We start from the raw sequence: 22,212 nt of genomic DNA on the forward strand, positions 1-22,212 counted from the left end.
TTGCTATTCAAATTGTTTATTTGTTTTTTAATACAAAATGCTAGGAATCGGCAGTGTTACAAATCTCTAGTGTTTCATGCTCAAAAAAAAAAAAGAGCTTTATTAAGAGTTAAAACAGTTTTTCACTACAAGACTTTTAAAATTACTCTTTTTTTTTTAACTCAATAGATCAAGTACTTCTGCATGTCCATCGTCAGGGTTATCTGAGTAACAGGATTGCAGGCAGGACCACTCAGGATGTAACTGAAGGAGCAGCTTTGACTGGTGATGGTGTGCAAGAGGGAAAGAACTCAGAGTAGTTTCTCAGGCTGACAACTAGAAGAATAACAGTATTTCTAAACAAAAACTTCTGAGTCCCTAATAATGGTGAGATGATTTTTTTTCCAGGCTGAAATCACATACCCAAATGCACGCAGCCACAACAGATCTACAATACAATCAAAAAGTACAAGTGCAAGCCAAGAAGATGCCCAAACTGTATTTAATCAGAAATGGGCACATTGAAGATACTAGTTGCAAAGACTAGTCTAGAAGAAATCCTGAGTATTTACTCAGAGAACTAAGTCTCGTACAGTCTTTTCATTACTAGATATTGCTAAAAGCCAGCTTTGTTCTGTCTACATTATGATTGCTTTTATACTGCCTTTTTGCCTCCTGGTTGCCGAAGATAAGCCTAGTGACAAACAGCAGCAGTCCCCTTTCCTATGAAATCTAGAAAGCTTTAGGTTGTAAAAAAAAAATAAAAATAAATCACTCATATTCAAACAGTTTGTGTTTTCGAAGAGATCATTATATTTTCATCTAGATTTAAAATGGGCAGAGTGCGTATCTCCATGGAAAAGTGGTACCTTAATGACCCAGTCTACCACGTCAGCACTGGGGCTCTCACAGGACAAGTAGTTCAGCTGGGTCCTATGGACAGCATGTGTATTACAAGTCCTTCAAGAGGGGAATAGCGAACGAGGCTTTTGATTTCCTGGGAACAGGACTGCATTTCACTCATGGATGTTACTCAGATGGTTGAGTGAAGAGGTCAGGCAGTCTGTAAGAGGAACACAAACACTTCCACCTTTTGTGTAAAGCAAATTTGAAATTAAACTGCTTTAATGTTTTTCAGTCCCTAGCACTAAGGCTTGGTCTGCTGAGGCATCAAACTAATAAGCAGTAGTTCTTTGTGTGCAAATGTAATAATAACAAAAATTCCAAAATAATTTGATGCACTGCTTAGCCACAGATGTTCGGTGCTGCATTTTTCAACCTGTACTTGTCCTTAACGATAGGAACCATCTCTATTACCAAACAAGCAAACAGTATTATATTCTACTTGCTTGGTAGATTTATTTTTTTTTTTACCTCTGTTTACTGTTTCTGAAAGCTGATGCTGGCTGGCAGTGGAAGTATTATGGTGACAATTTTATCCTGTGGATAACTTAAATTTCATATCGCAGCCTGACAAGCAAATAGTATCCTTAAGTCATGGCTACTCCTAACCAGTAAGGACTGGATTTGGGGCAGCAACCTGTACATGTGATCCTACTGCCAATCTCCTAAATGCATTAGTTCTCTGTGGGGTCGGGATGCCTTGTGGAATGAGAATTAAGCTTTCCGCTTCTTCTTTGTTTTGTGAAAATTGAAGTGGTTTCATGATTTTAAAAAGAACTAACTCCACAGATCCTTCTGATTTGTTCATATGTAAGCCAGAATACCAGTGACCAAGGAGCCTGTGAAAGCAAACACTGAAGTTAGAGGTTTAAAACAGAAGTGACCCAGTAAATAAACCCACTAGGTTAAGCTGTCTCCTCTTAAGAATCATATTCTTAAGCTCAATCTCATATTATGTCTTTCATACAAAAATCATAGTGTCGCATATGGTTAGGGCTACTCAGTCATTCACAAGACACCTAAAACTTTTTTTTTTCAGATTGCCAACCCATAAATGTTTGACCTGAAATATTTCATCCTCAGGGACTACTTCAGGCTGAATGCTTTTTAAAAAAAATTTTAAAGGGTTTACTTGTTGTAAAACTTTAATCAGAAAATTACACGGTTCTCCTAGCATAAAATTTATATCCGGCACCCATTTAGTTGAGACGCTCTATTTATTTATTTTTTTTTGGCAGTAGATTGGTGTTTGGCAAAGGGCTGCCCTGTGCCTAGGAAACACCTTTTCCTGCTCCTCTGAAACACCCACTAAACATCCCCGAAAATAGAAGCCTTTGGGAAATTTAAGTTGGCATATGCTCCATGGAAATTTTTAGCTTAGTAGTAAACTCGCAAAGACCCCGTCAATACTGAATGTTCTCCTGCTCAGGGACACAGGGACTGGGCAACTGAGCAGAACCTTCCTACAACTGCGGCCACTGTTGTGCTCAGTTAAATTAGAGAAGGGAGGCTTTTGCCTTCGATCTTAGTGCTCAGTCTGGTGAATTAAACAGTGTCAAGACCTCGAAGCCAGCTGGCAGAGTCTAGATGTAATCATACTGTTAAATTCTTAGAGATTTAAATATAAAAAAAAAGGTTGTCACATCTAAATTTGCTATTGGGAATTGTCCCTTGCCCAAACTAACAGTCTAGACAGCCCAGTTCCAGTTCCCAGGCTCCAGCTGCTGCTTGGCTTAATTGTACAGGTGTAGCTTTAACGGCCCAGCAGTATGCAGGAGGCAGCCGCTAGCCTGAATACAAGAGGGGCAAAAGTGAGATCCGGGATGGAGCGGTAATAAAGCAATTCTGAGATCAGGAGAGGAGGAATGAAAGCAAGAGGGATGCAAAGGGAGTCCAGGGCTGGGAGCAAGAAGGGAACAAAGGAGAGTTTAGGAAGGGAGAAAGGAGGGAGCCTGCAATTGTAAAAAAAAGCAAGGAAAATCGCAAGGAAAATCACTAAGCAGGACAGCATTTTCCAAGTTAAAGAGATGCAGGAGCCAAGGTGGGGGAAGTGACACTGCATGCAATTGTATGCTACATTCAACTATGCTAACTGCAATTAAATAAATTGAGACACCCAAATAGTTTTGGAAAATTGTTGACACAAAAAGAACTCCTTACATTTTAATGCTACATTGTTCAACTGTCTTGTAAAGAGAGTTAAAAAGCACTTACCATTCGCATCCAGGTTGGTATAAAGCCTTTGTATAGAGACATAAACCCTTCACCCTGTACAGTTTGAATCAAGCAGTCTGTGGAAGACTTATACAGCAGACCTCTGGCAGTGTGCAAGGAGAACAAATACTGTTAGGATTACAAATATGCAATTTAAAAAAAACAAACCACCCCCCACCCCCACCCCCCCAAAAAAAAATAATGAGGTGAATTTGTACAAGCAAGAGCTCTTGTAAGCTCACTGGAGTCTCATCAGAACTGAAATCCACTAAGTAACTGGGTATGCTTGGGTGGTCATCACAACAAACCTCCCTGGACATGCAAAACTGAAACAATGAAATTATCATCAGAAAGATGAAGAGCAAATTAAAGACTTAGCACTTCACTCCCAGTGAAATCAGTGAGACTCAGGGTTTCAATTTTCTACTGAAAAGTTGGTCTCTGAAGTGTCTGTACCTTCCCTGCTTATCTCTCGGCTGGTTCATTATCCGGGTTTTGACCACGTCAGCAGGAGTTCCCAGAACAGCAGCTACCAGGCCAGAACAGCAACTGTCAGCAGCAACAGATACTTAAAGAAGAAACTAAGATTGATCATGACAATTTAAGCATCATGGTTCCAGTTATATATAATATATTAAAACAGTTATCATAAAGTCATGACTAATGCCTCATAACTTAACATAAACTTGATTTGGGAGGAGGCTTGCTGGTATTGCTCTTGCTCAGATGTCCTCCCAGCACCAGCTTCCCTCACCTCTGTGTGCAGTTCTGAGGCAGGGATAAAGGACCCACAATAGGAAATTTATGATACTGTTTACATAAAGCAGATTTCATCATAATTTGAGGCAGTAATAGAGGTTGTTCTGCAGAGTTTATATTGCTCACTCTTACGGTTTGCTAAAATTAAAACTAGGTTAGATAAAATAGTACCAATTCTAGAAAACCGAAAATTCCTGTGCTCTCACAGATGTGTGAGGTGTTTAAATGCATCAGCAAGGCACTTCTAGTGCGGGCAGTTTTGTAGCAATGGTTGCATCCTTTGTCTTGTGTCTTTTGTACAAAGATGTCCTCTCAGGCAAAAAAAAAAAAAAAGTAGTTATAAAGGTGCATTTTATCAGCAGTATCATGGCACAGAGAGGCAGATCAAGACAGTGATGCTGGAAATGCTCCGCAGCGGAAAAGGGGTAATTGCAGAATACTGCACCTGGCAACACTGTGAGTCACACTATTGTCCACAAGTGGCGTGTTCAGGAGCAAAAAGTGTTTCACCGAGTCATAAGTGGTCAGATCTGTAAAGAGGATAATGAGAAAAAACAGCATTGTCAGAAGGAAATGTCGCCTGTGCTGTTCATCGCTGACATAGGATAGAGGCTTGGCAAGACCTAAATTTCCAGTGCAGCTCCTCCCATTGGCACAGCTTGCACTCTGCCCCCAGTTTCTGATGGCGGTTGTGGCACCTAGGTCCTGTTGTTAGACTTGTGAGTATGTGCTCCCTTCTGCTACCGTCTCCTCTGATTTACCCTACGAATGATAAAATGGATCTCAAATGGAAAATTCTGCAAAATAACTCATTAACCAAACCCTGAAACATCACAATAAGGATGGTTCTACCTCTCCCGCTTCTGTGCAAGTGTTATAAAAATGTTAGAAATGTTAGACAAAAAAAGTAGATGATGTTATGGAAGTTATGTTCTTCGGAAAGCAGACATGAGTTATGGCATCTGTGCATCTGAATAAAAGCAGTGATCTGAAAGTTAATTAGCAGATCTGGGTTACATTTCCAATGTCCTGACCTTAAAACTTAAGAGCTCAGCCTACTAACCAGGATGACCCTCCCAGTACTTTGTAGTGCTTTACAGCCCAAACATATCCAGTGCAGATGATCTCCCACTCGTAAAATAGTTTGCTTCTTTAAGTTTACATGCAGAGACTGCACGTTAACGTTGTGTATGGAGATACATACCTTAGTTAATAGTCATTCTATAGCCCTTATTTAGCAGCTCCTGCTGCAAACATTACCCATCCAGTGATTCCTTTACTGCTGCTTAGCAAGGTGTAAGCTTACACCACCTCTGATTTTCTATCTTCCAAGGTATTTTTTGGTCATGCTGCTAACATATCCCTGTGCTGAATGACGTAGAAATCAGTAACCATCATACCAAAGAAATTGAAACATGCAAAATAAAAAATTGCCAAGGCAGTGTTATAATATGTGCCACCAAGCACAGAGCAAGTGTTTATGGTGGGCACCCACAGGGAATGTCTTTTGGTCCCAAAGACATCTCCCTCCTTACTTTATAAAGGAAGCAACTTTATAATGTTGAGCAACTGATGTCATCTACCTTGACTTGTGTAAAGCGTTTGACACTGTCCTGCATGACATCTTTGTCTCTAAATTGAAGAGACATGGACTTGACGGATGGACCACTCAGTGGATAAGGAATTGGCTGGATGGTCGCACTCATCATAGAATCATAGAATGGTTTGAGTTGGAAGGGACCTTAAAGATCATCTAGGTCCAACCCCCTGCCATGGGCAGGGACACTAGACATTAAACAGCGCCGGTCCCAATACCAACCCCTGAGGAATGCCACTCATCACTGCTCTCCTCTTGGACATCAAGCCGTTGACCGCAACTCTTTGCCCCATCCCTGGAAGTGTTCCAAGACAGGCTGGCTGGGGCTTTGAGCATCCTGGTCTAGTGGAAGGGGTGATTCTATGATATGATTCTATGATAAACAGAACCTCAGGAAGGAGAGCAAAGACTGTTCAACATATCCCAGCAGTTTTGGAGAGGCACAGGGAAGCTCTATCTGTATGTGGATGGACTGAGTGCTTGGATCAGCCAACCACTCGGGCAGCCACTTCAACTTAGAACCCTCAGTCCCTGCCTGAACTACACTGTAGGCGCACCCGTCTGTGGCTCCATCACACCATGCATGGGCTGTGGACCTTGTTGGTCTGGACACTGACCGATGGACCATCTCCCTAGCTCAACCTTGGACCTTTCTTATCACCACAGACCTGCTGGTGGTCACTGAGCTGTGTCTGACCCTGGTGACCCTCACCAGTCATGCTGGCTCAGCTTCCTGGCTTGGCCTCAGACCTGCCTCATCACCACACGCTTTCCTGAGGATCTGGATCTCGGTGGAACCTGGCTGCCTTCGCTGGCTCTGCCCTGCTCACCTTGCTCGGGCACCAGGGAGCTGGGTCATGGCTGGTGAGATCCCTGCTCTGCTGGCCGTGGGACCCCCTCAGCTCCCAGCTCACCATCCCTCAGGCACAAAGTGTTACTTTTAAGAAACTTGATTTCCACAGGAACAAAATGCTCAAGGTGGAAGTCACCTGCAGTGCACTTCAAACAGATGCCCAGTGTAGATAACCAAGAGATGAAGACCAGGGGAGTAGCTGACCTCTCCTTTCTTAAAGCTTAGATGCGACCTTAAGCGCTGGAGACCCAAATTATGAAATTTACCTCCCATGTTCACCAGGGCAGCTCTCTGGACATTTGGCACCCATCCAGCCCAAAGCCCCCGTATTCCTCCTTCAGACAGGATCTTCATGAACGCATGGTGCACTCCTCGAAACCTGAAATCAATATGCAACTAGTAGGTAGAGCCCAGCTATGGAGAAATATTTGCATATTCCAGTGTTTCGCTGCACCAGGTCCTCACACAGGAAAGGTGATTTATACCTGCAAGGATCTGGCCCTCCAGATCCATTTTTTGATCCATTTTTGGATCCATCTTTGACTTTCATGCCACAGTATTTTACCAAACATAACGGTTGCTGTGGTAAGCAGCAATCTGGTCACTAATGACAGATGACCCTTTGATCTCCCAGCTGGGTTGCAATGCTAAATGTACGAGATGCAAAAAGATGCCAGCAGTTTTGGATGCAAAGAGCAGTGTGTCCTGGTATCTGCAGAAGGGTCTCTAGCCCTGCTGTCTGGAGGTGACCCAGCCCTCCCCCGCGCCTGGGCATCCTGCATGAGCCATTTCCCCCATCTTTTCTTCCAGCTTCCCTTCTTCAGAAATCATCCTTCCCTCCCCCAGCAGAGTGCTGGCACAGACATGCTGTACATGTGGGATGTGTGAGGGTTTGTGGTCTCTGGGACCAATACATCAGTGTTTTGGGTTTGTGTGGCGGGGGGTTGGTAGCAGGGGAGGGGGCTACAGAGGTGGCTTCTGTGAGAAGCTGCCAGAAGCTCCCCCAGCTCCAAGACAGACCCACTGCTGGCCCAGGCCAAGCCCATCACTGATGGTGGTAGCACCTCTGGGAGAGCAGAGTTAAGAAGGGGAACCTGCAGGGAGTGAGGGGATCGGAACGTGAGAGGAACCCCTGTGCAGACAGCGAGGTCAGTGAGGAAGGAGGGGAGGAGGGGATGGCCCTGCAGCCCGCGGTGAGACCAGGCGGCAGGCTGTCCCCCCCCCAGCCCCTGGAGGGGAGCGGGGGAGCAGATGCCCACCCGCAGCCCGGGGAGAGAGGAGCCCACGCCGGAGCAGGGGGATGGATGCCCCCCAAGATGGCCGCTGCTCCCTGGGGAAGCCCGTGCTGGAGCAGGCCGTGACTGAAGGACTGCAGCCCCTGGGAAGGACCCACGGTGGAGCAGGGGAGGAGTGAGGAGTCCTCCTCCTGAGGAGGAAGGAGCGGCAGAGACAACGTGTGATGAACTGACCCCAACCCCCATTCCCCATCCACCTGCGCTGCTGGAGGGAAGGAGGTAGAGAAAACCTGGAGTAAAGTTAAGCCCGGGAAGAAGGGAGGGGTGGGGGGAAAGTGTTTTTAAGATTTGGGTTTACTTCTCATTATCCTTGTTTTGATTTGATTGGTAGTAAATCAAACTGATTTTGTTTTTTCCCCAAGTTGAGTCTGTCTTTTGCCCGTGGCCATAAGTGGTGAGTGATCCCTCCCTGTCCTTGTCTGAACCCACGAGCTTCTCTTTATATTTTCTCCTCCTCATCCCACCAGGGGCTGGGGGGCGGGAGGAGTGAGCGAGTGGCTTTGTGGTGCTTTGTTACTGGTTGGGCTTAAACCACGACAATCAGGATAAGGAAGGTGAGTATAAATGGAATAAGGAGGAAGTCTCGGATCCCCCCACCCTCTCCGCTACCCAGAGCCGTTGTATGCCTCTCAGGCACTGCTCTACCCCCAAAAGGGCTTCCAGCATCTTGGGAGAGAGGGTTGCAGAAAACAGAGAGAACCACATCCTTGGCCAAACAGTAATCATTAACAGGAAAAAAACCACCAGCTTCAAGAGGAACTGACCGTAACGGCTTTCCTTCCAACTTCCTTTTTCCTTCCATCTGCATCTGCACCTTCACCAGATCAGTTGGGCTGGCAAAAAACTGTCCGATGGCGCCCGCAGACATGCCTCCGACTACAGCTTTCCTGCGAAACAGGGAGAAAAAAATGTGCTCCAGAGTACAGTGAAAATCTTCACAAATTGCAGTACCTGAGCTGAAGAGTTCAGCAGCACAACCCAGGTGAAACAAGTATAAATGATTATTCCTTATACTAACAGCCAAAGTTAAGGTAATAATTGTGGCGACTGCGGGTAGTTAAGGTAGTCAGTAATACTTCTGTCAATTTTTAAGAAAGGGTTAAAACTTATCTGGGGGAAAAAATCAAGTGATTATATGTCACCAAGATGCTCTGCTTCGTCTCCAGGTTACATTATGCTCCTCGCTTGAGGTTTAAAGGCAGGATGGCAATGTACACAAGTAAGGGATGGTGCTACTGAATGCCAGTCAGAAATTCTAAACTGCTTGCTGATATATAAAACTTTTCTTTATCTCCTAATGCTACTAGATGAGTTGTGTTAATATTGTGGTTCTACTTATTTTAGAAGAACCAGAAATTTCAATATTATCCATAGTTCCCCCTACCCATAGCACCAGGCATGATAAGTATTTTGTATTAGATTTTATAAATGCCATCCTAAACCTGGTTACATTTTGGACCCAAGATTTGATTTTGGAGTAAAATACTTGATTGGATGTGATAAAGTGTATGATTATAAAGGTACGTGACCGACATTTTAACAGTAAAGATTTGACAATTAGAAATAACCAATTTTTGCAAAACTTCTATAAAAATCTGCTCATTCCCCACAGCCAGAGACTTAATTCTGTGGCTGTATGCCACTTGCATTGTCAAAAAAGAGACTGAGTGAGATTTAACTGTTGCTAAATTAAACTTGCAAAACAAAGACTTTGGGTTTGCTTTTTATGGGGATCATTTGTCTCCTCAGGAAGGATGCACAGATTTAACTTAGGCTGACATCCATCATACACACATGAACAAAACAGCGTTTTTTCCTTCATCATCTGCCTCTTCAGTAGCCAGGAAATTTCCATCTCTCAGGCTAAGATACAACAACAGAACCAGCAAACCTTCGTATTCCCCTTGCTTATAATCCAATGGCATAATAACTTCTTACCCAGGCAGTACGACAAGCAGCAAACAGACAAGCGTTGCCATACTGCTGCTGCACAACACCTAGCAGGACCCATCCCTTCAGCAGCTGGAAATCTGAGATGTACCACCCCTCACTTCTTTTCTGGATATTTGAGATGTCCATCATACCTTTGGAAATGTATCCTCACCCCGTGTGGAGCTCATCAAGCTCTCGGGTGACCTCGTAGCTGAGCAGGGCACAAGCTGCAAGTCCAGCTTGGCTCAGCTGAACCTCTGGTTTGCATTACCCAGGCAGCTGTAGGATTAGTCACGGTTACTCACGCTGGTGTCAGGTTTGTGCAATAGCTCACAGCTTCTCCAGCAGCCATTACACACAGCTGTACGGTCGGCCACAACTCACCTGCACTTCGCAGTATCGCCTGGCCCACACAGAAATAAAAGAGTTGCTACTACATCGCAGACCTTGAGTCACAGTAAAGCTGCCCTGCCTCCACTCTCATCCAGGCTAATCCCTGCCAGCCCAGGACAGCTGCTCCTATCCATGCGGTTTATCATGTTTCTCCATCTCTTTAGCAGAGTATCTTTATTGGTCCTAGTTAAGCCTCTGAGACACTTATTACAATATTTCTTAGTCCTCTTCCCAGCTGAATGAAAAGATACTGCCCTGAAACTAAAATCAGAATGTCTGTGTCTGTGCTTAAACCCCTGCTTTATATTTACCCTCTTTAGTATAGGCGAGCCATGAGGAAAAGACAGCTTTTAGGGCTGCAGGATTCCCCAAACAGGGGAATCCCCAAACAGGCAAAAGCATAAATATGCAACTTTACCAGAAAGGAAAGCTTTCATCCTCAGACCTGCCAAGCACGGAGTCACGGAGATGTTCATACACAACCATCCGAACGCCAGAGTACACTGTGGAAAACAAAAGCAGGAGACAATTCTTGGGTCTGCCATTTCTGGAGGTCACGCTGTGATAGAGAGGCCAAGAGATTGGTTATAAAACACTCCAGAGCTTGCCTGGGTCAGCTTGTCACTGCTCTCACATTCACCATCAAAACGGGGAAAGCGAGGGGGCTGCCTGGTAGCAATGCTAGAGCCAGAACTTTTTTAGCATCAGAGAATTTCTCTGGCTGAGCCATGAGAGACAAGCCATGAGCATGGCTTATGCCCGCACGCTAAAGAGACACGACAACATTGCTTCCCTCTTAGCTGGTGCCAAGCAGAAAACCTCCTACAAGTGCTTTTGAGGTTTGTTGCTGTGACCATATTTCTGAATAAAACATAGAAAGCTGTTACCTGTGGCCAAACCACTAATGTGTTTCTTCATCCTAGTGCTTGCAACCTTATCTTTTTTTCCCAGCCCATCCCCACTTCCCTCAAATAACAGATATTTATTGTTCTGAGGACTCTGAGTGCCTGCTTGAGCTGAAGACCTTCCTGCAAAGACGGCAGGGAAATTATATTTTGTTTTCCAAGAAGCCAGAATAAGGCTGTGAAGGAACAGGCAAGAGAGGGAAGAGACAACATTGAGCCAGAATCCCATATATTTTGAAGTGGGATTGCAGGGTAGACTGAAGAGGTCCTCACAGATATATTTAAAGTACAAGCAGATAAGGCAAGCTCACTCCAACAGGCTGTTGGCCACAGAAGGCAGGACCCAAACTTGTCCCACCGTGAGCAGATAGTCACCTATGTGGCGGTAGACGGCCGGTGTGGCTCCTTGCCAGAGCTTTCGTACGCCCTCCTCTCGCACAATGCCAGCCGCGGTGCGTAGCATCCCGCGGTAAGCGACCGCCTGGCCGGCGGCAGCCGCTCCATTGCGGTGAACGGCAGCTTCACCTTGGACCTGCAGTCGAGTTTTCGTGAGATCCAGGGGAAACGTCACTGAAGGGAAAGAGCAGGGAACAAACGTGAATGCAAGTGCAGCTGCGGGGAAACCTACCACGCTGCTGCCGTTCGTGCCGCAGCCCCCCTGCCAGGCGGCCAAGGGGTCTGTGTAAGCACCAGCAGGGACCATACCCAAGGGGGGGTGAAGGCGATTCGTGGAGAACAGGAGATGCACGTCCAGATCTGTTAAAAGTGGCTCTGGGCATGGGTAACCAAAATACATCCCTGTCAAACACCAAGTCTTTCTCCCTTATTTCCTTTTGCAGATTTGTTGTACAATACGTGTACTTTCCAAGAGACTCTGGATTAAAAATCCTGTTCCAGTTACTCCCACAGAATAAAGATCAGTCACATCTCTTATCGAGCGTGTGGCCTCTCCAATTCTGCCCAGCATAGTGGCAGCACACGTTACAGTCAAGAACAACCCCACAGTGGCCGTTGTAATGCAGACACACGTGCAGGTGAGCATCTATCCTGCAAACCACCCTAAACCATGCTGCTTTTCTGATGCAGACACAAAAATTATGTTTAGCCTGTTACTTCTCTCACTGAAATAACTGGTGGCTAGGGAAGGTGGTCCAACTCGATCTCAGCTTCCCAGGGCTGCTCCTGAAACTGTGTGGGTACATATTTGCTGCCCCTAATTTCAGTTCCAGGCCAAAAGTGTCTCACTGGGTGATGGACCTTCCCAGGCGGTGAGTGCCCAGGAGCAGGGGTTGTGTTTGGTTCAACACCTCTGTGACACACCATGCTACACGGTCATTCCAGAGCAGGACTCAGAGGCAGTAGGGGAATGCAGTCACCACTCAAAGCCTCAGCAGATTTACGGTCTATTTGTGCATTAAGTTTGGTATTCATGTTTAAAGAACAGCAGAGATTGGGAAGTTGCAAATTATTAGAGCAATGCAACAGACATGCCTGTAAGAAGAGCTTGTAGAAATTATATAGGGTATGCTAAGAAATTCCAAATCAGTTACTGATCACAAAGTAGTGCTGCGCAGATCCTGGGGTGCTTCTTTCCATGCATTTCAGCAAGCAGTTTACTACACTCCATTTTTACAGACATGTCCACTGTAACCAGCTATGTAAGGTTCGATTTTTCTTTGATTAATCTGCATTAACGTTGAAAAGCAAATTCCTGAAGGAGTCAGCCCCTTGCTACTAACTTAGGCAACAGATCATCCTGCCTCCTCAGTCTTCTTCCAGAAACCCAGCAACCACAAAGCTTAAATTAGTCACAACTGCTCTGTGTTAATGAGTGCAGCCCTTCGGTCTCAGAGACGAAGATTTCAACCTGAAAAACCCCTCCCTCCAGCCACAGTCAGGCGGCATAAAACACTTGCAAGGGTTAAATTATTGAAAAGTCACGACAAGCAGAGTGGAACGAACAGATTTGCTGGAGCGGAAAAGCCAGAGCAACACTGAGGAACAGAGTCTGGTGACTGAAGTTCCCCCTGCCCCCCATAAGTAAATTTTGACCCCCTTCCCTCTCAGAAAATCAGAGTGAGTTGTACCTAGTTCTGCCACAGCCGCTGCACAGGCGGACAGAGCAAATTTGCTGGCTCGGGGCCATCTCTCTGGAAGAGGTAAGCTCTTCTCTTCTTCCGCGGGTGACATCCAGCGTCTAACATGAAACAAGGTTAACCAGCCACCCTGCGAGGAGGGTCTGGAGCAAAAGCAGACCCTAGCTCAGCTCTGTTCTGGGTCGTTTAGGAGGCAAATTGCTGAAGGTCATGTTTCTCTAGTGCCAGCACCAGGAACCGCAGCAGCCCAAGTGCCTCCTGCAGAGCTGCGAGGTCCTTGTGCAGCGACACAAGAGACTCCTGCGTAACAGGCTCCTGGGAAATGTAGTCTGTCACCAACTCTGCCAGCGAGCCGGCAGCACAAGTACAGTCACACACGCAATTTTGCCCATTATCTATGTTAAAAAAAAAAAAAAAAAAAAAAAAAAGATTAATGAGAACTCAACATTATGAGAACATGTGTGGGGTCTGTTTGCTTTATGGGGTGCTGTCACTGACAGCAGTTCCTCGGGAGCCCTAAACCGCATCCCCACGTCAAACAGCTGCACAGGCATCCGAGATGGATGAAATCAATGCAGATCTGGTTTAACGAAAGCTGCATTACCAACAGCTACATGCCGAGCTGGAGTGCTTGCAGCAATTCACGTCTCCTGGGGATTAGGCACAGAGCAGTGCAGCTTGAGCAAGGGGCACAGAAACCTGGGAAGACAGAAGCCAATCTCTGCCCAAAGCCCCGTATGTGAAAAGTTTAAAGCTTTTCCTAGCTGATTGCTGAAGTCCTGTTAATTGCGTGCCAGTCCTAATTTTTCTTAAATTACTGTGGGCATATTTAGGTTGTAATCAGCAAAAAAAAGGTAAGGCATCGCTAAGTTAATCATTAGCCATTAATCACTAACCCTCATGCTGAGGATTTGAGGATTTTTTAGGTCACAGAAACTTATCCCAGAACACCTCCGCACACCCCTGTCTGACTGCCTACCATTTTGGTGTGCAGTCCCGGTCACAACGATTCAGACAAATGAAGGGCGTAACGCAGATGAAATATTCAGCTGAAGTCAGATGAATTTATCTCATCGGTCACCAGTGATCAGTATTAAATTGGATCCTTCTTTGGGTTAGAATGCATTAGAATTCATGCAGCGATAAAACAAACTACCAACAAACCCCTGATTAAAATGGGAAGAAGGCATATTGCTATTTAATGCAAACCTGCCTGGTTGCAGTGAGGGTACAAGTGGTTCAGAGCCTTATTCTAGACCGTTTATGCAATCTACTGTTGGCACTTTTGTGCCTCCCTCCATAGCTATTGTCCGGGCTTGGGTCAGCTTGTACCACTATCAGCCTGTATATTATTGATTCATAATTTAGGTTGGAGAGGACCTCTAGGGGTCATCTAGTACAATCCTCTGCTCAGAGCAGGGATAGCTTCAGAGTTACATCAGGTCGCCCAGGGTCTTGGTTTGGTCACCTTCTGAAAACCTCCAAGGATGGAGATTTCACAACTGCAGCCTGCTCTGGTGCTTAACCACTTTGTGAACATTTTTTCCTTATATTTGGTCAGAATTTCCCACATTGCATCTTATGTCCATTGCCTCTCATCCCTTAGATGTACACCTCTGGGGACAGTCTCACTCTGTCTTCTTTATAACCATGCTTTAGGGGGTGGAAAACAACAACTAGATCCCTCCTGAAAATAAACCCCATAACACTGCGGCATCCTATGGAGAGAGCAGCTCTCTGTGGTCATTTTTAGTCTGGGGAAATAAGTTCTTTTTTAAACCAGACTGATTTGAGGATGGCAGTGAGGAAGAATTTTCTCTTCCCACAGGATCTTTGAAATGACCCTGACCTGGAGACGGACGCTTGTGTGGACAGCTCTGTCATTTGTGGAGCAGAGAAGGGCCAGTGCTCACGGAGGTCGATCAAACAGCTGGAGTTTATACATCCCCAGATCCTGAGGGACGCAGCTCCAGCAGAGAGGACCCTTCCTATTTATTTATTTCAGTTTTCAGTGAGACAGCATTTTCTGGTTTCTGTCCAAAGCCAGTTTGATCAAAGGTTGCATATGCAGGGAGGGAGTGTGGACTTCAGATGCGGTGGAAACACAGCAGCAGGGTCTGGGAGGGCTGTGTGCTGCCAGAGAAAGGCAGCCAAACTGCCCCGGTCCTCTCACCTGCTTCCCTCAGTGGTGACTCTGTTAGTTTACATTGGAAAGACCATTAACTATTATCTGCCCAGGACTAGGACCTAGTCTGAGGAAAGACTATCACACCATCGTACTGATTGTGTCCTCCTCCCAACAGTGCCTTTCAGTAGTGTCTTGTGTCCTTCACCAAATTGTGCCCCGGAAGCAGAAGCTAAACAAACAAACAAAAAATGTCCAAACCAAACGCAAAAGGCTTTAATGAATGTCTTTCTCCACAGAGGCTTAAGGGCTTGTTGTACCCATATACATAGATCACGTTAAACTCAGTAATCAGGCTGTGTGTGTAATGAAAGTATACTCCAATATTACAAGGCCTTTAGCTCTCTTATCACTTTAGCCCTTTGTAGGAAAAGAAAGAATTTAATGGGTAAAATAAAACCAGGAAATACACATACAAATGGCTGTGATAGCTAAACACAGAAGTGTAGTAATATCACAGTTAAAAGTGATTTATCTGTTCCTTCAGACAGTTTGCGAAATGGAGATCCACATCCTACTTACAGTTCACACATTTGGGCGTCTGCACCTATGACCAGCGTAGGTAACATCCCAACGTATTTCAGCATGACTGTTTAATGAAGGCCACAGAACTGTTTTTCATAGCTCTTAACCTCCTACCATCAGGTGTATTTCTGCTGTGCTACTTTTACTGTACTGTCCACAGGTACAAAGGTTCCTGTCTGTGCAGCTATTCCTGTATAGGAATGGAGACACTTTTAATGGAATAATCGTCTTTGTACAAACTGATGTACAAATTGTGCACCATACAAACAGTGTGGTGTTCCCATGCTATGGTCTTACAAAATATAATAGCGAAGAACGACAACCTTCTCCTAGTAAAACACATAAAGCTAGTGAGTGGGTAAGGCTTCTGGGTTAGTACTTATTGACGTTTTATAAAAATATACATGAGGACAAGTTCAAGCACAGTTCAGGTCTACCTCTTACTCGGGCACCAGCGTGGTTTTATTCTGGTGAGACCTGGGAGCACAGGTACAAAGAGAATGGGACAGAACTAGGTAGGGTTCAGGAGGAAGGACATGGGGAAACAGTTTTGGGGGCAGAGCCAGAGAGGCTGAGACTGATTAAAAAGGAAACACAGGTGTGAAGGTAGTATTTGAGTAAAGGGAGACAAGTAAGATGTGATGTACAGCTGGATGCTTGTCTATGGAGCAAACAGATGAAGAGCTAGAAAAGGCTGAGCAGGGCTTGTTCAACCAAGGAATCTGGGCCTGAGGATCAGGTCCTGGGGACTTAGCAGAAGAAGACATTTTGACAAAGAGCCAGAGCAAAAGAAGACAAAATCACAAAAAAAACCCCAGCTGAGGCTGGAAGGGATCTGGAGACTGGCTAGTCCAACACCCTGCTCAAAGCAGGGTCACCTAGAGCAGGCTTTCAGGGCTGTGTCCAGCTGGGTTTTGAATGTCTCCCAGGACTCCCCAGCCTCTCCATGCAACCTGTTCCAGTGTCTGACCACCATCATGATAAAAAAATAATTTTAAGTGGAATTTTCTGTATTTCTTTGTGCCCACTGCCTCTTGCCCTTTCACTGGGCACCGCTGAAAAGAGCCTGGCTCCATCCTCTTTGCACTCTGCCTTCAGGTGTTCATACACACGGATAAGATCCCCTGAACCTTCTCTTCTCCAAGCTGAACAGTCCCAGGTCTCTCAGCCTTTCTTCATAGGAGAGATGCTCCAGCCCCTTTATGAACTTTTTGGCACTTCACTGGCTCACTCCAGTCTGTCCATGCCTCTGTTGCACTGGGGAGCCTACAATTGGACCCAGCACTCTGGATGGATCTCTCCAGCCATGAGCAGATGAGGAGGATCACCTCCCTTGTCCTGCTGGTCACGCTCTTCCTAATGCAGCCCAGGGTGCTAGTGAGTGCAAAGGCACGTTTCTGACTCATGTTCAACATGGTGTCCACCAGGACCCCCAGATCTGCAAAGCTGCTTTCCCCCCAGGTGGCCCCCAGTCTGTACTGGTACATGGGGTTCTTCCTACCCAGGGGGAGGACTTGGTATTTTCCTTTGTTGAACTTCATGATGTCACTTTTTTGCCAAGGAAGATTGGACCAGATGATCCTTGAGGTCCCTTCCAGCCTGGTATTCTATGATAAGTCCCTGTTTGCCCATTTCTCCAGCCTGTCGAGGTTCCTCTGAATGGCAGCACACCCATCTGGTCTATCAACTACTCCTTCTGGTTTTGCATTGTCTTCAGACTTGCTGAGGGTGTGCAGGGGTAGGCTGTGAGAGCACTTCCTAGGTTTTTTTATACTTAATCAATTCTGTACGTATTTTTGGTGTGCCACTTCACTCATGCAAAGAAACCAATCTGACCTCTCTGAAATCTTGTCTTCTGACATTGCAGTGATATTATAGGGGCCACCAGCAGGTTTTGAATTGTCAGTTCAACCTCCGAAGCCTTTCTCTGCTCCTCAGACACTGGACGCACATCTAGCCTTTAACGAGATGGTCTCAGACAGGTGAAAGATACCTTTCATAAGGCTTACTGCTTCAGGTGACGCCTGCAGAATTTTCTTGCCATCTGCCTTGCTGAAAGCTATATGTCTGCAAATCACAGCCTCTCTGCTTTATAATCTTGATATTGCCAAAAAAATAATTTTTTTAACTGAAGAAAGCGATGCACTACTTTGCCACGGTGTGCCTGGCTGCATCCCTGGCGGCTCGGGTAGCCTTCCAGCAGCTGGTGCAAAGTTCAAGGGTTTGTTACAGCAACATCTAAGTTTTGCAAGCAGTGGAGTTGGCACTCATCCCAGAGCAGAGGAGGATTGCCTCTGCTTTTTCCAAAACAAGGGCTTGTCCCCTGGACTGCTTGGTGCTTTGACAGCTTGTCTCCTTGGCAGTGATCAGCTGGCAGGACTGATAGAAGAGGCCGTATTCATTGACTTGGGTAATCCAGGCCAGCACAGCCGTGCTGGGTGCTGTGTCAGGCGGAGCAGCCGCTGCGGCAGGCAGCGAAGAGGCAAAATGGCTCTTGCTTTCCTCTTGGCAGCAGTCCTGGGACTTCTTATTGTCAAGGCCGTTTTGTTTCAGCTGAAAAACCTGAGCTCCCCTCCTTGCATCAGGAGCTGGATCCCTTGGTTTGGAGCTGCGTTTCAGTTCGGGAAGGCTCCTCTGGAGTTTATAGAGCAAGCTAGAAGCAAGGTAATGGCTGTGGTGGCATGCCTGCTCGTGGGTGAGTGCTCGGGCTGGCTGCCTGCAAGGGGAAAAGTGAGGGGAAACTTCGACATTAAGTTTGCCCCTTTCCTGTCACATTTTGTGACATCAGGAGCATTTAGCGGGTGAAGGATTGGCTTTGTAACAGTAATGTTGCTAAGTTGTGGATCTGATCCAGGCATGATCTCTGTGCTGTGATCATCCTGTCTGGACCCAGCACCTCTGCTGTTTTGCTGTTGCAGTCTGGCTACGTGTTAATCTTGGTTTCAGATAATGTGGAAAGCCCTGTGCCAGGTGCTGGGACCAGGAGACTAATTATTTGGATGCCTAGAGTTAGGTGAGATTTCTGAGTACCAGCTGGTGTCCCTCAACATTCGAGAGACACAGGCATGCTTGACAGGCAACTTTTTCCATCCTGAAAAACTTACCAAAGAAAGATGGGTGTGAGGATTTACCCCCTGGACATGCCTTCCTTTCTCTATGTCTGTCTGGTAGATAGAGCCGACATGATTAATTTAGATTAGATGTTTAATTTCTAAGCAGCTAATACAAACTAGCGTAAACCCCACTTGCCCGTTTTCATCTAGTGATGATACCACCTAGTACTGATGCAATATATTCAGCTTCAAGTGTTCAATACTGAAGGATCGCACAGCCCACTACTTGCAAAAACTAGCTAAAAATGAAACCAGTCAGTCTTATCAATGGAGTCTAAGGGCAGTTCAGCTCAGTTTCAAAAACAGAGGTATGCAGTAGCTGGTCAGATGAATTGGTTTGTAGGCTCCCCTGACTGCATAGACTCGATCTCTATTGTCTATAATGGGAGCTTAGGCATCTTGCTCACATGTAATCATCTAAAATAAAGTGTTCCAATCTTTAATTGAATGTGACCTTAATTGAATAATTACGTGTTATTGCAGGTTGCTATTAGTTCTTTAAGCACATTGTAATGTTAATTTAAAATTTAAAAAATCTAATTTAAAAACAAACACAGTACAAGTTCACTGATTTTTATCCAGCCTGATGATGAGGACATGCTGTTATCCATAAAAAAGCAACCTTAGCAATTCAGCTGTATTAAAACAATATTTTATTTATTATCACCCAGAGAGTTTAAACCGTAATTCTTTCTTTAATAATTTACAGTTGAAGGACACAATCAAAATTCAACTGATGTCAAGAGGAATCTTTTCCTCAGCTTCAAAGAGCTTTTGATGAAGCAGGCTTTACAATACAGACCCAGACAACAAAAGAAATGGTTAAAGTCAATGGCATAAACTATGTGAGCAAGGTGGATTCAAGGCTTTTCAATATTCCAAACATATCAACAGAAAACTTTTCTCAGCCTTGTCAGCAATGTATCCTGAAAAAGAAAATCAAGTTCCTTGATGTGTCTAGAGACTTTATGAAAGCCTTAAACCTTTCCATATGTACAACAACTTTGCCAAAAGAAGGTGGTGTGCATATAAATCTAAATGCTGGGCTTTTGATTTCTAAGGCTTTTGCCTGTGAGCAGAAATTGCCTTGACTAAGAAGAAGATGTTAAAGGTGCTTCATTTCCTAATTTCAATTTTTTATACCTACATCTGACAGCCTGTAGATGTTGCATATTTGTTTGCTTGTTTAGAGTCTCTACAAATATCAGTGATCTTTTTCATAATGTAGTGTCCTGGTTTCAGCTAAGATAGAGTTAATTTTCTTCCTAGTAGCTGGTACAGTGCTGTATTTTGGATTTAGTATGAGAATAACATTGATAACACACTGATGTTTTAGTTGTTGCTAAGTGGTGGTTATCCTAAGTTAAGGATTTTTCAGTTTCCCGTGCTCTGCAAGTGAGCAGGCACACAAAAAGCTGGGAGGGAGTGTGGCCAGGACAGCTGACCCGAACCAGCCAAAGGAATATTCCATACCATAGAACGTCATGCTCAGTATATAAAATACAGGGAGTTGGCCAGGTCAGTCAGCAGGTGGTGAGCAATTGCATTGTGTATCACTTGTCTTTTCCTGGGTTTTATTTCGCTCTCTTTTTGTAATCTTCCTTTTATTTATTTATTTATTTATTTATATTATTAAATTGTTCTTATCTCGACCCATGAGTTTTACTTCTTTTTTTCCAATTCTCCTCCCATCCCACTGTGGGTTGGAGGAGTGAGCGAGTGGCTGCATGGTACTTAGTTGCTGGCTAAGGTTAAACCATGACATGTAGGAATTCAGAAGTGAATACTTACTGCTGAAAGTTTTGAGAGGGCTCTAGGATATTAGAATAAGGGAAAAAGAAATAATGATTTATGCATCAAAAACCCTCCCTGAACATAAGTCTCAATAAACTCCATCTATTCTGCTTAAAGCTTGTTAGCTATTTTGATATTAATTTTTAAACACCTGTACAAGAAAGAAATTGTTGGTATTAGCAGAACCTTTAAACTAGAGAAGAAAAGGAAAAAAAAAAACCAACAGTAAAAAGATGCAGGAGTGGGAACTTCTTGTCAAAAAAAAAGTAGATTGAAATAGGTAGGATTATATATTTTTGCAATGTAGGTACTGTGCTATGGCAGCCAAGAGATGCAGTAGATTTGAGTTCTTTAAATCTAGGTAGGTTGTATTGTTTGAACTGTAATGTAATTCAAATATAAAATGTTAATCTCAGAAAAGGAATCTCTTCTACTCTGCAGGAGGTCAGACAGGCCCCTGTGATGTTCCCTTCTGGTCTGTAAGTCTACAAATTCGGGTCTGATTCATGTTCATCTTTGTGCACTTCTGAGCCAAGGTGTATAGAGAGCAGGAAGGACCAGGTCCTCCCTCCTCCTGACCTCGCAGCAGCACTGAAGTCCTGGGGGTCCCATCAAACATGGTAACAAAACAGTAATATGAAATCTTTGTCTGTTCCAGCATGGGCCTATATTCACAATATTCGCTCTGGGAAAACGGTTTACCTTTGTGACTGAGGAAGAAGGAACTGAAGTATTTTTTAAATCTAAAGACTTAAATTTTGAACAGGCAGTACAAGCAGCTGTCAAGAATGCAGGTAAATGAGACCTAGCTCTTTTTTAATCGAAATCAGATCTAGTTACCCAGGAACATTAAAGCCTAATCCAAAGCCCATGGGCTTTTTGATCATGCTTGAAATGCTTATCTTGACCCATGACCACGCTACAAAATGAAGGTGAAATTAAATTCCTTTGTGAAGATCCAGCACTGTAAGCCTGCAAAGTGATTTGGATTCAGCCTCAATGGATCAAAGCTTTCTGAACCAGGGACTGTTATTACTTTTATCATTAGGCAACTCCAGTTTGAGATCAGGTCCTTTTCTGCGGCTAGACACTCCACCTATGTGTACCAGGTCTGGAGCAATAGTAAGTTGTCCTATCACTTAATTTGAAAATTAGCTTGTAGCAATAATTAGCTGTTACCCTGTAGTACAACAGTCATTAGAAAGGTATGAGGTATATATCCCATCCACAGTGGCATGCTCCGTCAGCTCCTGTGCTTATATCCACGTGGAATCACACAGACGAGAATTCTTTGAGTAGTTTGGCAATTTTGGACTGTGAGATGAGAGAAAAGCAAGTTGGCAGAAAGATTAAATCACAGAATCACACAAGCCCTGTGGCTGGAAGGCACTGCTGGACATCGCCTAGTCCAAGCCCCTGCTCGGAGCAGTGTCAGTGACAGCAGGTTGCTCAGGGCTGTGTCCAGTTGGGTTTTGAGTATCTCCAAGGGTGGAGACTCCTCAGCCACCCTGGGCAACCTGTTCCTGTGTTTGACCATCCTCATAATAAAAACTTTCCTATGTCTCTGTGGAATCTCTTGTATTCCCATTTGTGCCCATTGCCTCCTGTCCTGAGAAAAGATTGGCCTCATCTTCTTTACTCCCACCACCAGATTATTTATCCACACTGG

At 44.8% G+C, this 22,212-nt stretch overlaps 2 protein-coding genes across 4 annotated transcripts in view; one reads left to right on the top strand and one right to left on the bottom strand.

Annotated features, from left to right (window-relative positions):
* Positions 1–13,199, bottom strand: SLC25A27 (solute carrier family 25 member 27). 2 transcript variants are annotated; one of them, XM_049818519.1, is made up of 9 exons: positions 12,918–13,199; positions 11,206–11,400; positions 10,344–10,428; positions 8,365–8,487; positions 6,572–6,684; positions 4,301–4,385; positions 3,553–3,645; positions 3,097–3,199; positions 1–1,721 (listed from the first exon to the last, which is right to left on the bottom strand). In XM_049818519.1, the coding sequence occupies exons 1-9, from the start codon at positions 13,018–13,020 to the stop codon at positions 1,650–1,652; spliced, it is 972 nt and encodes a 323-aa protein (XP_049674476.1). In that variant the 5' UTR covers positions 13,021–13,199; the 3' UTR covers positions 1–1,649. The 2 variants fall into 2 exon arrangements, 1 of the variants encoding a protein (XP_049674476.1); XR_007508298.1 differs by lacking the exon at positions 1–1,721 and having other exon boundaries at positions 3,172–3,199; positions 3,553–3,664.
* The window catches only part of LOC126046299 (24-hydroxycholesterol 7-alpha-hydroxylase), a 27,502-nt gene continuing 18,251 nt past the window's right edge, over positions 12,962–22,212 (top strand). The window contains exons 1-2 of one of the 2 annotated variants that reach the window (XM_049818518.1): positions 12,962–12,989; positions 21,202–21,337. Coding sequence is in view for 1 of the 2 variants with exons in the window: in XM_049818517.1 (XP_049674474.1) it covers positions 18,124–18,300; positions 21,202–21,337 (313 nt within the window). In the remaining variant the exon portion in view is untranslated. Of the gene's footprint in view, positions 12,990–17,780; positions 18,301–21,201; positions 21,338–22,212 lie in introns of those variants that run through there. The other variant, XM_049818517.1, reaches the window with a different exon arrangement.

Source organism: Accipiter gentilis, chromosome 16 (assembly GCF_929443795.1).
Source record: "Accipiter gentilis chromosome 16, bAccGen1.1, whole genome shotgun sequence".
In the NCBI taxonomy this organism is placed as follows: domain Eukaryota; kingdom Metazoa; phylum Chordata; class Aves; order Accipitriformes; family Accipitridae; genus Astur; species Astur gentilis.